Source organism: Schistocerca serialis, chromosome 9 (assembly GCF_023864345.2).
Source record: "Schistocerca serialis cubense isolate TAMUIC-IGC-003099 chromosome 9, iqSchSeri2.2, whole genome shotgun sequence".
NCBI lineage: Eukaryota > Metazoa > Arthropoda > Insecta > Orthoptera > Acrididae > Schistocerca > Schistocerca serialis.
Window position 1 is genome coordinate 37526721 of NC_064646.1, and position 14094 is coordinate 37540814.

The 14094-nt window shown below is 42.8% G+C and overlaps 1 protein-coding gene across 1 annotated transcript in view; it reads right to left on the reverse strand.

The window, feature by feature from the left end:
- Nucleotides 1-460: 460 nt before the first annotated feature.
- LOC126419785 (peptidoglycan recognition protein 1-like) overlaps nt 461-14094 on the reverse strand; it is a 146960-nt gene continuing 133326 nt past the window's right edge. The window contains exon 4 of the mRNA XM_050086970.1: nt 461-3327. Within this exon, the coding sequence (XP_049942927.1) occupies nt 2822-3327 (506 nt within the window). The 3' untranslated portion in view covers nt 461-2821. The remainder of the gene's footprint in view (nt 3328-14094) is intronic.

The window sequence follows — 14094 nt, forward strand, 5'->3', positions numbered from 1 at the left end:
TTAAGAGAAAACATTTAATAATTCTTTGAAAATTTCTGCTCCTGCTTTCCCTCTAACAGGATTAACAGTAATGCTCGTGTCGCTTGCAAGAAAGTACTAACCTTGCTTGATGTATGTTAAGTGGAAGGTCGTTCACACCTATAAAAAGTAGGACTGGTCTCAAATCAAAAGCTCTGGGATACTTTTCTTCATTTCCCTGGGCAAATGAAATTCGCATTTTTCCAGGTTACTTTGAATTATTTTGTACAACATTTTGCATTCTTTTTGAGCGATATTATTCAAAATAGTTTGTTAAAGAATAAATTCCATAAAACTTAAGCTTTTGTAAGGGAGTATAACAATGCACAAAACGAGATGTATTTTTAGGAATTGTTGAAAATGCAAGCAAAATGTACAAGGAGAATACTGAAGGGACGAGGGATGGCTTGAAGTGTGATTCAGGAAGTACTTCGAAGATGAGTGACTTTCAAATCCAGCAGCAGTTTAATTCTGCTCATACATTGTACAAATGGTTCGAAATGATTTTGTCCTTCGGCAAACTGCCTACTGGCTTCCGCTTCGGGTTCTTCACCCGACGTTCGTTTGATGATTTTTCTGAGTGGCTGGCATTGTCAAAGCTTCAGCCTGCATTCCTGGTGGGTGAAGCTTTGACACTCCAGCCACTCAGAAAAATCATCAAACGAACGTCGGGTGAAGAAGCCGAGGCGGCAGCAAACAGGCAGTTTGTCAACAAGTGGCCACGAAAGCCTTAACAGTTTTCTATTTTGTCCTTCCTCTTTGTTCATTTTTGCACTAGTAATTTGATTTCAGAAGAACAAGCGAAGATCTGTCAGAAACACGTCGTCGCGTGTAGCACAGTGATCGGAGTTTGGACACTGTGCGGTGAGTGTCACTTGGTACTGCAGACACTGTATGCACCTCGTGGTCGATGACAGTCCTCTGGTGGTCTCTGTGCACGTTGCATCGATAGGAAAGCCCTCGCAAAGGGGAGCAGGCAGTCTGGTGTCAACAAAGCACTGCTTCACAGGGTACACGACTGAAGCGCGTTCATCCAGCGACGTGGCCTGCCAACACTGAGAACCACCTGCTATAGTGATCGAAACGTACGTCGCCACGAACGCACAGTGATTTTCGGATTTAAGGCACGCCAGAATAAGTTTCATGTATCCTGTTGTAGAGCTAATTGTTTAGCAACGTATAAGATGCCGCCCTTGCAGCCACGAACGTACCGGACCGATTCCTGATGCCATCTTCCTCGTTAAAAACTTTCTAAACGCAAGAGCGGATTAATAGTCCTTTCTTTACAAACAACCGGTTTCGACAGACTCTGCTGTCACCTTCAGATCTTTAAAAATTTGTGTCATAAAACACGTTTATCTTGAATTGGACCTCAAGCCAAGTTGTCATGTAGATAAAATGTAGTACATTACATAAAGGTTTGTCATATATAAAACATTTAAAATCATGAAGCGCTTTGTGCACGTGGCCATGTCCATATACATGGTGAGTCGCGTAAGACGTAACACCCCCTTTATTCTGGGGGCGATTGCACGTATCAGCATGCGGTTTTCGGCGAATCATAGCGGAGTATGGGGCACATGCGTTGGTATACGCACAATAATCAGAACGTTTATATTGACCGAGATAATGAGGCAAGTACATGTTTTTTAAATGGGGCGCTATACTTTTTTTTTACCATCATTCGAACGCTCTGGAAAAGACGCGTATACTGATGTAACGCATGTTGCTATTGTGATTCAAACTCCGCTTAAAAGGGGGCGGATGAGGATTTACCTTCGTAGCGTAGGCCGTGCATGCTGCGTAGAGCACGGCAACTCGGCCTGCGGGTCGCGCGAGGCCTGTTTACAGTCTGCAGCCGCTTCCGACCGTACAATATTTCCCTGCGTCTTTCAAACGAAGTTTGAATCACAATAGCAATATGCGTTACATCACTATACGCGTCCTTTCCAGAGCGTTCGAATGATGGTAAAAGAAGTATAGCGTCCCATTTAAAAAAACATGTACTTGTCTCATTATCTCGGTCAATATAAACGTTGTGATTATTGTGCATGTACCAAAGTATGTGCCCCATAGTCGGCTATGATTCGCCGAACACCACTTGTCTATACGTGCAATCGCCCCCTGAATAATGGGGGTGTTACGTCTTACGCGACTCACCCTGTATATAGCGCTCATAGATGATTGTTACGTCATAAAAAGTACACAATAAAATGCCCAGTAGCACATGTGATAACGTTCGCTGGACATATTCTAATCGTTGATGATCTTCAGTGTTCGAAGATCCTCAACGATTGAAGATCTTCAGTGATTAGAACATGTCCAGTTAACGTTAATAGATGTGCTGCTCTGCATTTTATTTTGTAGCCTGTTTTTTATGACGTAACAATCATCTGTATGTGGTACTTACACGAACATGTCCACAAAGTGTTTCTTGATATTAAATGTTTTATTTATGTAAACGTTTACGTGATGCGCTACATTTTATCTACGTTGGTGTGAGGTCCAACTCAAAATGAATACATTTTATAAAATACATTTTCGAAGACCTGAAGATGACAGAAAAATTTGCCGAAACCTGTTGTTTGTAAACAAGGAAATAGTTGCGCGATCTTGGCTTTAGAAAGTTTTTACCGAGGAAACCAGATGGCTCCTTCTAATTTGTCAGCATAAGAAAATGCAGTCTTCCTCGTTAACACGTTGCGGTCTACGCCGAGTCAGAGAAGACGTATCTGGAGGTCCGTAACGTCGCGCTTCATGTGAGATTGGCGGTCTACTGAGCCGCGGCGGCCTCGGTGCAGCGCTAAGAGCCCGCGGGCCAGTGGGGCCACGTGCTGAGCTCCCGGACCAGCTCGTCGCCGTCCGTGAGGGACTCGGCCAGCAGGGTGTAGTTGGCGGCGACGTAGCCGCTGTCGACGCCCACGCGGATGAGCCTGCGGGCGGCCGCCAGCTGGGCGGCGGGGGGCGGCGGGCTGGAGGCGGCGCCGAGCAGCCCCAGGGAGAGGCTGGGCCGCAGCCCGGCGGGCGCCAGCGGGCTCTCGACGCGCCAGCCGCGGCCCTCGTACACGGCGCCGTCGCCGCCCACCAGGAAGTTGTACGCCACGTCGGAGTAGCCGCGCCGCAGGTGCAGCGCCTGCAGCTCCCGGACCAGCGGCAGGCACTGCGGCCGCGTCGCGCACCGCGCCGTCCCCGCGTGGCCCACCACGACGTACTGGGCGGGAGACCTGGCCGGCACCGCGCCCGTGCTCGGCCTGGCGCCCCAGTCGCCGCGCGGCACCACGCTCCACTCGTCGGCGGGGTCGGGAGCGGCTGCAGGGACAAACGTAACAGGTTCATCCTACATCAGTGGATATTACACTGAATCGCCAAACAAATTGGCGTACACACTACTGACCATTAAAATTGCTACACCAAGAAGAAAACCAGATGATGAACGAGTATTCATTGCACAAATATACTGTAACTGACATACGATTACATTTTCACGCAATTTGGGTGCATAGATCCTGAGAAATCAGTACCCAGAACAACCACTTCTGGCCGTAATAACGGCCTCGATACGCCTGGGCATTGAATCAAACAGAGCTTGGATGGCGTGTACAGGTACTGCTGTCCATGCAGCTTCAACACGATACCACAGTTCATCAAGAGTAGTGACTGGCGTATTGTGACGAGCCAATTAGTCGGCCACCATTGACCAGACGTTTTCAGTTGGTGAGAGATCTGGAGAATGTGCTGGCCAGGGCAGCAGTCGAACATTTTCTGTATCCAGATTGGCCCGTACAGGACCTGCAACATGTGGTCGAGCATTATCATGCTGAAATGTATGGTTTCGGTTGCTGGGTTCGATTCCCGGCGGGGTCAGGGATTTTTTCTGCCTCGTGATGACTGGGTGTTGTGTGCTGTCCTTAGGTTAGTTAGGTTTAAGTAGTTCTAAGTTCTAGGGGACTGATGACCTAAAATGTTAAGTCCCATAGTGCTCAGAGCCATTTGAACCATTTGAAATGTAGGGTTTCGCAGGGATCGAATGAAGGGTAGAGCCACGGGTCGAAACACATCTGAAATGCAACGTCCACTATTCAAAGTGCCATCAATGCGAACAAGAGGTGACCGAGACGTGTAACTGATGGCACCCCATACCATCACGCCGGGTGATGACGAATACACGCTTCCAATGTGCGTTCACAGCGATGTCGCCAAACACGGATGCGAGCATCATGATGCTGTAAACAAAACCTGGATTCATCCGAAAAGCCGGCCGAAGTGGCCGTGCGGTTAAAGGCTGCAGTCTGGAACCGCAAGACCCCTACGGTCGCAGGTTCGAGTTCTGCCTCGGGCATGCATGTTTGTGATGTCCTTAGGTTAGTTAGGTTTAACAGTTCTAAGTTCTAGGGGACTAATGACCTCAGCAGTTGAGTCCCATAGTGCTCAGAGCCATTTTTTTCATCCGAAAAAATGATCTTTTGCCATTCGTCGTTGAGTACACCATCGCAGGCGCTCCTGTCTGTGATGCAGCGTCAAGGGTAACCGCAGCCATGGTGTCCGAGCTGATAGTCCATGCTGCTGCGAACGTCGTCGAACTGTCCGTGCAGATGGTTGTTGTCCTGCAAACGTCCCGATCTGTTGACTCAGGGATCGAGACGTGGGTGCACGATCCGTTACAGCCGTGCGGATAAGATGCCTGTCATCTCGACTGCTAGTGATACGAGGCCGTTGGAATCCAGCACGGCGTTCCGTATTACCCTCCTCAACGCACCGATTCCATATTCTGCTAACAGTCATTGGCTCTCGACCAACGCGAGCAGCAAAGTCGCGATACGATAAACCGCAATCGCGATAGGCTACAATCCGACCTTTATCAAAGTCGGAAACGTGATGGCACGCATTTCTCCTCCTTACACGAGGCGTCACAACAACGTTTCACCAGGCAATGCCGGTCAACTTGTAGTGGGACGAAATTAAGCGTCATCCACCCACCAAAGTCAGCCCAGTTTGCAGGTGACTATAAGTTTAATTTAGTTTGTTTATGTGTTTTCTTATTATTTGTAATAGATGTGAATTATTTAAAAGTTTTGTATTTTTTTTATGTGTTTCATGTACGGAGAGGGCGGCGCAACGAACGGGGACAGCATCTTCGTTGCCGCGACCAGAGAGGAAATTGCTGGCCGCTATACGTCGCGGGTCGACAGCCAAGGAGCAACAGAAGATCCTGGAACCGAGTTGTTGCGTCGTGCTTCTAAAAATTAAAAATGAATTTTTATACTCTTTTTGTACAACAATGACGTCATATAGAGCTTAATCTTATTGAAATGTCAGTCACTGTCTGTCAACGCTCAAGTTCACATCTGTATGTGTAGGAAGCTAATAAAATAGTGTATGCTATTAAAGTTGAAACACGTGTCTTGAAGATTTATTTATGAAGAATTGTGTGAACGGATTAATAATATATTTGACAAGATTAGTAATTCTTACGTCGTTCGCCGAAACTTTGAATCTAAAAAGTTTATTTAATGTGTGATTCTGATATCGATTAGATCAAGATAACGTGTGTCAATATAATTTCTGAGGAGAAACAAACGAAATTTAAATTGGGAAAAGTTACAAAAACCAATTGGCCCAAGTGATGTAATTCTTTGCACACGACTCAACTGATGTTTTACAGTTTCGTTCAAGAACCATTCTATGACAATTTAAAAGAATATGAATCATTTTTGAAGTGGGTTGTAACTGACGTAGGTGACGAAGTCTGCACATGGTCATACATATATCAAACGAAAAACTAATACGTCGTTACACTACACCGTGGCGACCTTAGAAACAGGACTTGTGTGCAACTAAGGCACACAGGTACGAAACAAAACATCAAGAGTCCTTCGGAAGTCAACGCGAGTTTTCGTGGAGCCTTCACCAGCCAGCGGCGACTTCGTGGGTGTGGGCATCTGACGGAGCGCAGCCAAGCAGTACGGTCACGCAGTTGTTCCACGAGAAGGCGCATCTGTTGGGCAGCAGCTGAACGCTGCAAACCCCGACAACCTTTTTTCTCCCTAAACTAATAGGCCCAGTACGTCAGCTGCGGGGCGTTCCTCCGGCTGGTATTAGAGGTGTTGCTGAGGGCTTCGCCTGTCTACGGCGGTGCCGGGCGTGGTAGCAGCCAGTGACGTTTCCGGTGTTCGACTCAGCGTCCTGCCGGTTGCGGAAGCGGGGTCGCAGCATCTCAGCGGCTGCATCGACGGCTGTTACATCTGCAGCCCATAGCAGCACACTGATCATCGAGAACTACAAATTACAATATTAGTGTCCGGTGAGTTTGTTTCAAGTTGGAAGTGGAGTGTTGTACATAGGGAGTGTGCTTTTACAGGATTGTTGATTACAAGTCTGCGTGTGTAAATAGTTAATATCTTACAATAATGTCGGGAAGTGAAATGTCAGACGAAGAGCAATCTATGTCCGATAGGAGCATGAGAGCCCTTTTTAGGGCGATCGCTAAATTAAAACAATCTAACGAGGAATCTACTGCTAGATTAAAAGAGGAACTAAAACAGGAATTAAAACAGTCTAACGAAGAATCTATGGCTAGATTAAAACAATCTAACGAGGAATCTACTGCTATATTAAAAGAGGAACTAAAACAGGAATTAAAACAGTCTAACGAAGAATCTATGGCTAGATTAAAACAGTCTAACGAGGAATCTACTGCTAGATTAAAAGAGGAACTAAAACAGGAATTAAAACAGTCTAACGAGGAATCTACTGCTAGACTTAAAGGGGAGCTAACAAAATCTACAGACAGGTTGCAGGAATATCTTAATGAAACCAGTCGAGAATTAAGTGATAAAATAGAGTCTTCTAAAGTTGAAATGCAGGAAAAATTAGTAGGACTTAGTAATAAGATTGCTGATAATTGTAAAAGGTTAGAAGAACATATCCAGGAATCCCGCGAGGAAAAAGCTCGTATGCGAAACGATATTACTGACTTAACCGAGAGACTAGATAGTGTCCATATCTTAGTTGTAAATGAAATACAGAAAAATAACGATATGTTACGAGATGAATTTTCTATGCAAACAGAAACTGTTCGCAGAGAATTATTGAAATCTATTAAAGAGGTCTCTACCAAACCTGTAGAGATTTCTTCAATAGATAATGTAGAATTAGAGACATTAACCCATCAAGTAGAAAAGGACCATACCGAAATCGAAAATATGAAATTTTTAATTACTGAAATATGCAGTAACCTTGAGACTGCCAAAGATAATAACATTGATGAAGGTACAGAGCGTTCACATCGTGAGCACAGTGAAGAATCGATATTAGCTAATCGCGTATCCAATACAGAAATGCGGATACAGGAAATTACTAAACGGTTATCGGAATTAGATAATAACGAGAACATTTCAGGTAGCAGAGGTAATAACGTAATCAGAGGCAACAGTCGCATCGAATTTGCTAGCACGGACGACAACAATATGAATAAAGCAATCACGGCAAGCCAATCCGATGCAACTCCGTCTCTGCAATCTAAACAAAATCCGACTATTTCTCTCGCAGAATGTCTGGATGACATAACGACAAATTCAAATGTAGCAAGTCGATTTCCTGTATTCAAACCAGGAGGCGAACTTCACCCTATAATCTTTATAAAAGCTTTTGAAACATCGTTATCTCCTAAATGGAGTAATGAAAAACGCATTCAATTTGTAATAGGACATTTAGAAGCAGAAGCTGCGGAATGGGCAGTACTGCATAGAACTGAATTCAGGGATTGGGATGATTTTGTTAAGCAGTTTAAACAAAATTATTGGTCAAGAGGAAAACAACACCACCTAACTTTAGAGTTGTTAGACCCTCCTCCTTAGTCTAAACGGTGGGGAAGTTATAGGAATTATTTCAAATGGAATTTAAACCGTGCTCAATTAATTGAAGAACCAATTATTGAAAGTCACCTAATGCGAGTCCTAATTAGTAGGTTACCGTATTACATAAGGGAAAGAAAAATGTTAATCTACGAATTGTCTATCCAGATGAAAAAGTTTGCGAACAGATTGTAAAAAATGCCGAACGGAGAATTAAAAGTTATAATCAACAGGCTATAGAACCCTCATTTCAGGTAGGAGATCTTGTGTTAGTACGATCTTATCCTAAAAGTTCTAAGATCGGTAAGGAATGTAGAAAAGTCTTCTTTATCTTTGAAGGTCCATATGTTGTACATAAGATTGTGCATCCCAAAGCATTACTTCTTATGGAACCTTCATCAGGTGTAATTAAAAGATTATATAGTGTTGATCAAATGAAACCCTTCATTCCTAAATAAGTTAATATTTAGTATATGTTACACACGGAAGAGCGTTCATAGTTTATTCATGTGAAGTTTTCGTGATAGTTACGTATTATTTTAAAGAATGAAACAGAAAGTTTAAACAAGTGTTCTACAATAATCTACTGGTACTTCAAAAAGAGAAAGATAACCAAAAGGGGGATTTATATTGAAGAAATTTTGCTCTTAGGTCAAAAGGAATTTTGCATATTTTAAATTTACTCGGATAGTAGGAACCAAAGGGGATGGCTAATAGTTTTAGGGACCATGGGCGTCCAGAGCTATATGGCTCACGAGAACATAGCAGAGTGCCTTTAATAGAGGTTTGTAATAGTGTTAATATAGAACACACCAAACGGGGCTCTCTCGCTTTTTCTCCTAAATAAATTGCCATTACCCAACAAGGTGTCCGAAGGTAAAGAAAGCCGTGCCGAGATTCTAAAGAAAGTTTTGCTTGATTTCTTCTTGACCTCAGGCATAAATAAGGCATTAGGGAAAAGAATGACGTAAAGTAAATAGTACTATTAGTTATTGTGAGAAACTTATTAGTAATATACATTCTTGAAAAGAATAACTCTAGTAAATAAATGAAACTGAAACTAATCTATCACAATTTGAACGCTCTGTCCTAATGGACAACGTTAAAGAACGTACTAAATTAGTATTTATTAGCAACTATTAACTGAAGAGGAGCAATCTCCCTATATTCGGTTACGAATTACCATAATAGCACAATTAAGAGTAAATGACAAATAGTCACAACAAAGGATTAAATCTATCTAATAGCAAGGACTCTAGGTTACGTAAAATGTGAGGAAAATGTATTAACAGTTAAATATTGTATATTGAAAAGTTTTAATTTCGGTTAAAACCTGACAAACTGAGCTTGTGGGTGGGGCATGTAGTGGGACGAAATTAAGCGTCATCCACCCACCAAAGTCAGCCCAGTTTGCAGGTGACTATAAGTTTAATTTAGTTTGTTTATGTGTTTTCTTATTATTTGTAATAGATGTGAATTATTTAAAAGTTTTGTATTTTTTTTATGTGTTTCATGTACGGAGAGGGCGGCGCAACGAACGGGGACAGCATCTTCGTTGCCGCGACCAGAGAGGAAATTGCTGGCCGCTATACGTCGCGGGTCGACAGCCAAGGAGCAACAGAAGATCCTGGAACCGAGTTGTTGCGTCGTGCTTCTAAAAATTAAAAATGAATTTTTATACTCTTTTTGTACAACAATGACGTCATATAGAGCTTAATCTTATTGAAATGTCAGTCACTGTCTGTCAACGCTCAAGTTCACATCTGTATGTGTAGGAAGCTAATAAAATAGTGTATGCTATTAAAGTTGAAACACGTGTCTTGAAGATTTATTTATGAAGAATTGTGTGAACGGATTAATAATATATTTGACAAGATTAGTAATTCTTACGTCGTTCGCCGAAACTTTGAATCTAAAAAGTTTATTTAATGTGTGATTCTGATATCGATTAGATCAAGATAACGTGTGTCAATATAATTTCTGAGGAGAAACAAACGAAATTTAAATTGGGAAAAGTTACAAAAACCAATTGGCCCAAGTGATGTAATTCTTTGCACACGACTCAACTGATGTTTTACAGTTTCGTTCAAGAACCATTCTATGACAATTTAAAAGAATATGAATCATTTTTGAAGTGGGTTGTAACTGACGTAGGTGACGAAGTCTGCACATGGTCATACATATATCAAACGAAAAACTAATACGTCGTTACACTACAAACTGCTGTTTGTGTATGAGAAATCGGTTGGAAACTTTTCTCATGCCAGTACGTTGTAGGTGTCGCCACCGGCGCCAACCTTGTGTGAATGCTTTGAAAGGCTAATCATTTGCATATCACAGCATCTTCTTCCTGTCGGTTAAATTTCGCGTCTGTAGCACGCCATCTTCGTGGTGTAGCACTTTTAATGGCCAGTAGTGTATGTAAACAGGCAGATTAATGCGCTGCGGTCGGCAACGCCTATACGACAACAAGTCTCTGGCGCAGTTGTTAGGTCGGCTACAGATGGTGTAATGGCAGGTTGTCAAGATTTAAGTGAGTTTGAATGTGGTGTTACAGTCGGCGTACAAGCGATGGGACACAGCATCTCCGAGGTAGCGATGACGTGGAGAATATCACGAATTCGGTAAGCATCAAATGTCTGTCATGGCTGCGGTCGGAAAAAAGATGCTGCAACAACGTGACCGACGACGACTGAAGGGAATCTTTCAACGTGACAGAAGTGGAACCCTTCCGCAAATTGCGGCAGATTTCAACGCAGGGCCGTCAATAAGTGGTAGCTTGCGAACCATTCAACGAAAAATCATCGCTATGGGCTTTCGGAGACCAAGCCCTCCTTGTCTGCCCTTCATGATTGGTTGACACAAAGCTTTCGCCTCGTGTGGGCCTATCAACACCGACACTAGACTGTTGATGACTGGAAACATGTTGCCTGGTCGGACGAGTCTCGTTTCAAATTGTATCGAGCGGATGGACGTGTACGGGTATGGAGACAACCTCATGAATGCATGGAGCCTGCATGTCAGCAGGGGACTGTTTAAGCTGGTGGAGGCTCTGTAATGGTGTGTGGCGTGTGCAGCTGGAGTGATATGGGACCCCTGGTACGTCTAGATACGGCCCTGACAGCTGACTCGTACGTTACTATTGTTTCTGATCACCATGATCCATTCATGTCCATTTTGCATTCCGACGGACTTGGGCTATTCCATCAGGACAATGGGACCCCCACATGTCGAGAAATACTACAGAGTGCGTCCAGGAACACTCTTCTTAGTTTAAACACTTCCGCTGGCCACCAAAGTCCCCAGACATGGACATTATTATTATTGACATGAACATTATCTTAGGAAAAACGGTAAAAATAACGTATCATTTACACTATACTTTAGCACATGCCAAAATCTAAACATCTTCTGACCTGTATTCATAAAAACAGATAACAATAGCCGTGCGGGATTAGCCGAGCGGTCTTGGGCGCTGCAGTCCTGGACTGTGCGGCTGGTCCCAGGGGAGGTTCGAGTCCTCCCTCGAGCATGGGTGTGTGTGTTTGTCCTTAGGATAATTTAGGTTAAGTAGTGGGTAAACTTAGGGACTGATGACCTTAGCAGTTAAGTCCCATAGGATTTCACACACATTTGAACATTTTTTTCTTAGCGCTTTTCCATAAACACAACTGATATACATAACGGAGACTTTACTACTTACAACAGCCTGCCAATGCTGGGTAACTTTTCGATTCCGCGGTTTTGGAAAACACGTGGTTTTGAGGCGAAGAGCCATGTTCGACGCACGTTTTCATCAGGATAGCAAGTTCCTTGAAGGTTGTTCGACAGAGAGCGGAAAAGGTGAAAATCTGAGGACGCAAGATCAGGTGAATAAGGTTGGTGCGGGATTTTTGGAAAACACGTGGTTTTGAGGCGAAGAGCCATGTTCGAGGCACATTTTCATCAGGATAGCAAGTTCCTTGAAGGTTGTTCGACAGAGAGCGGAAAAGGTGAAAATCAGAGGACGCAAGATCAAGTGAATAAGGTTGGTGCGGGATGACTTCCCAAAACAACTCTTGTACGGAGTTTTTTGTCAGTCTAGCAGAAAGTGGGCGGGCGTTACCGTGGAGCGGCGTCACTTCAAGCAGTCTTCCTGGCCGCTGTTCTCCGAATGCGTCTGCGAGACGTCGCAGTTGTTTCCAGTAGATCTCAGCAGTGATGGTTGCACTTTGGGGAACCAATTCATAGGACACGCTGTTCGACCAGATGCTGTGAGGGCTCCACTTGTGCGTGGAACCCGATTTTGTAATATAATTCATGAAAAATGACCAAAAACGATTGTCATATGTAGAAGACGTGTTTTTGACACCACTGAACCAGAGATGTTGCCTGAGTGGCAGAATCGATTGTAAGTAGGGGACCGCAGAACGCAGTACCAGTTGCCGTTGCACCCTGTTAAAGGTAGGATGTAAGAGTTTAAGCTAGTGGCTAGCTGTGAGAATTTAGCTGTTGGCCTATGGACGCAGCATAATACAGTTTTTATAAAATGAAGTGATGAATGGTATTGTTTATGCTCACACAGAGCCCGTAAATGTTAGGTCATAGTTATTTCTATGAAAGTGTATCATTAGTTTGTAAGGCTGTAAGATCATCAAGAACTCAAGTGATACTGATCATTAACAATATTCACCATTGTCCATGGCAATTAGAGAAGAGTAATGAATTGATACTGTAACTCAAAGGTAAAGCAACTGGAACAAATTTGTAAGGTAATGAAATTTTGTATATTTAGTATTAAGTATTGTGCTGATAGGAAAGAACGTGGAAAATCTGGAGAAAATGGGGACTGTGCTAATGGAAGAAGCTAAGAAAGTAGGCCTAAGTATAAATGAAAGTAAAACAAAGTTCATGGTAGTAGAAAGAAGAGCTCATTTAGAACGAAACCATCTAAAAATCGGAAATCTAACAATACAGAGGACAGACACATTCACGTACGTCGGTGTCAACATCAAGCAGCAAAACCTTTAGAACAAGAGATAGTAACAAGAATTCAACTACTATATAAGCAGGCAAAAATATGAATATATCAGACCATCATCAAGACAACAGTGTGCTATGCAACTGAGACATGGACCCTGACAAAGAAAACAGAGAAAAAACTCATCACTTTTGAAAATCAAGTACTGAGAAAAACATATGGACCAGTGAAAGAAAATCAACAGTGGAGAATAAGGAAAAACAGAGAACTCAGACAATTATACACACTGCATGACGTCGTAGCGAGTGTGAACATTAAGAGACTAATATGGTACGGACATGTGAGGAGGAGAGGGGAGAACATGGGAATAAAGGCGATGATGGGTGGAGAAGCTGAAGGAAAGAGACTAATGGGACAACCAAGAATGAGATGGAAGGATAATACCATGGGAGACATGCAGGTACTTTGCCTGGGAGATGAAGATGCAGACGACAGGAAAGTGTGGAGGGCTGGACTGAGTGAGGCTAAGGACAGGCTGCGGTTTGTGTGGCCAGTATAAGTACGTACGTAAGATTTAAGTATGCAGCAACACAATTTGTGGATTTCGCTGAATGTTAAAGTACTGGCCCTTGAATGTAGGAACCAAATATTTTCAATCAGATTTAATGTGTAGGTTGATTAGGTATACCCGATTTGTAATACTTTGTGTGTTTTCTAATTCTGATACAGAGAAGTTAAATTTTGGAATCTGTTTTGTCCAACGATGTCAGACTTTTTGTCATGTAACAATCCAAGTGTCTTTAATTACGACAGTAAGTGAATATTGTAGAACAGTTGAGAAGTTCACTGATTTTGAAGTTAATGTAAAATATTTCATATCAGATTTTGTGGAGGACAAACTTTATTTTGAATACAATTTTCAAGCTGAAGTATTTGGTCCTAGGATATTCCCTTATCAGTACCTCATCCTCTTGTATGTCGTGTCTATTTGAGCCAAATGAATAATTTTTTTAAAGAAATCATTTTTCAATCAGAGTCAGAAAAACATTAAGGTGCCAGAATCAGAAAAGTATTACTGTCTGTAACAGCTTCAATGTGGGCAGAATTGCACAGCGCTCAGCCAATATCCAGTATTTTCGCTGAAGATTTGCAAGGTTATTCATTTATCAACCAATCTACTGATATTATTTGTATGAAGCTATTTTACGGCCGGCATTGCACTTCTCTGAGCCAAGATTAAACATTTTCTATGCGTACTGTGGA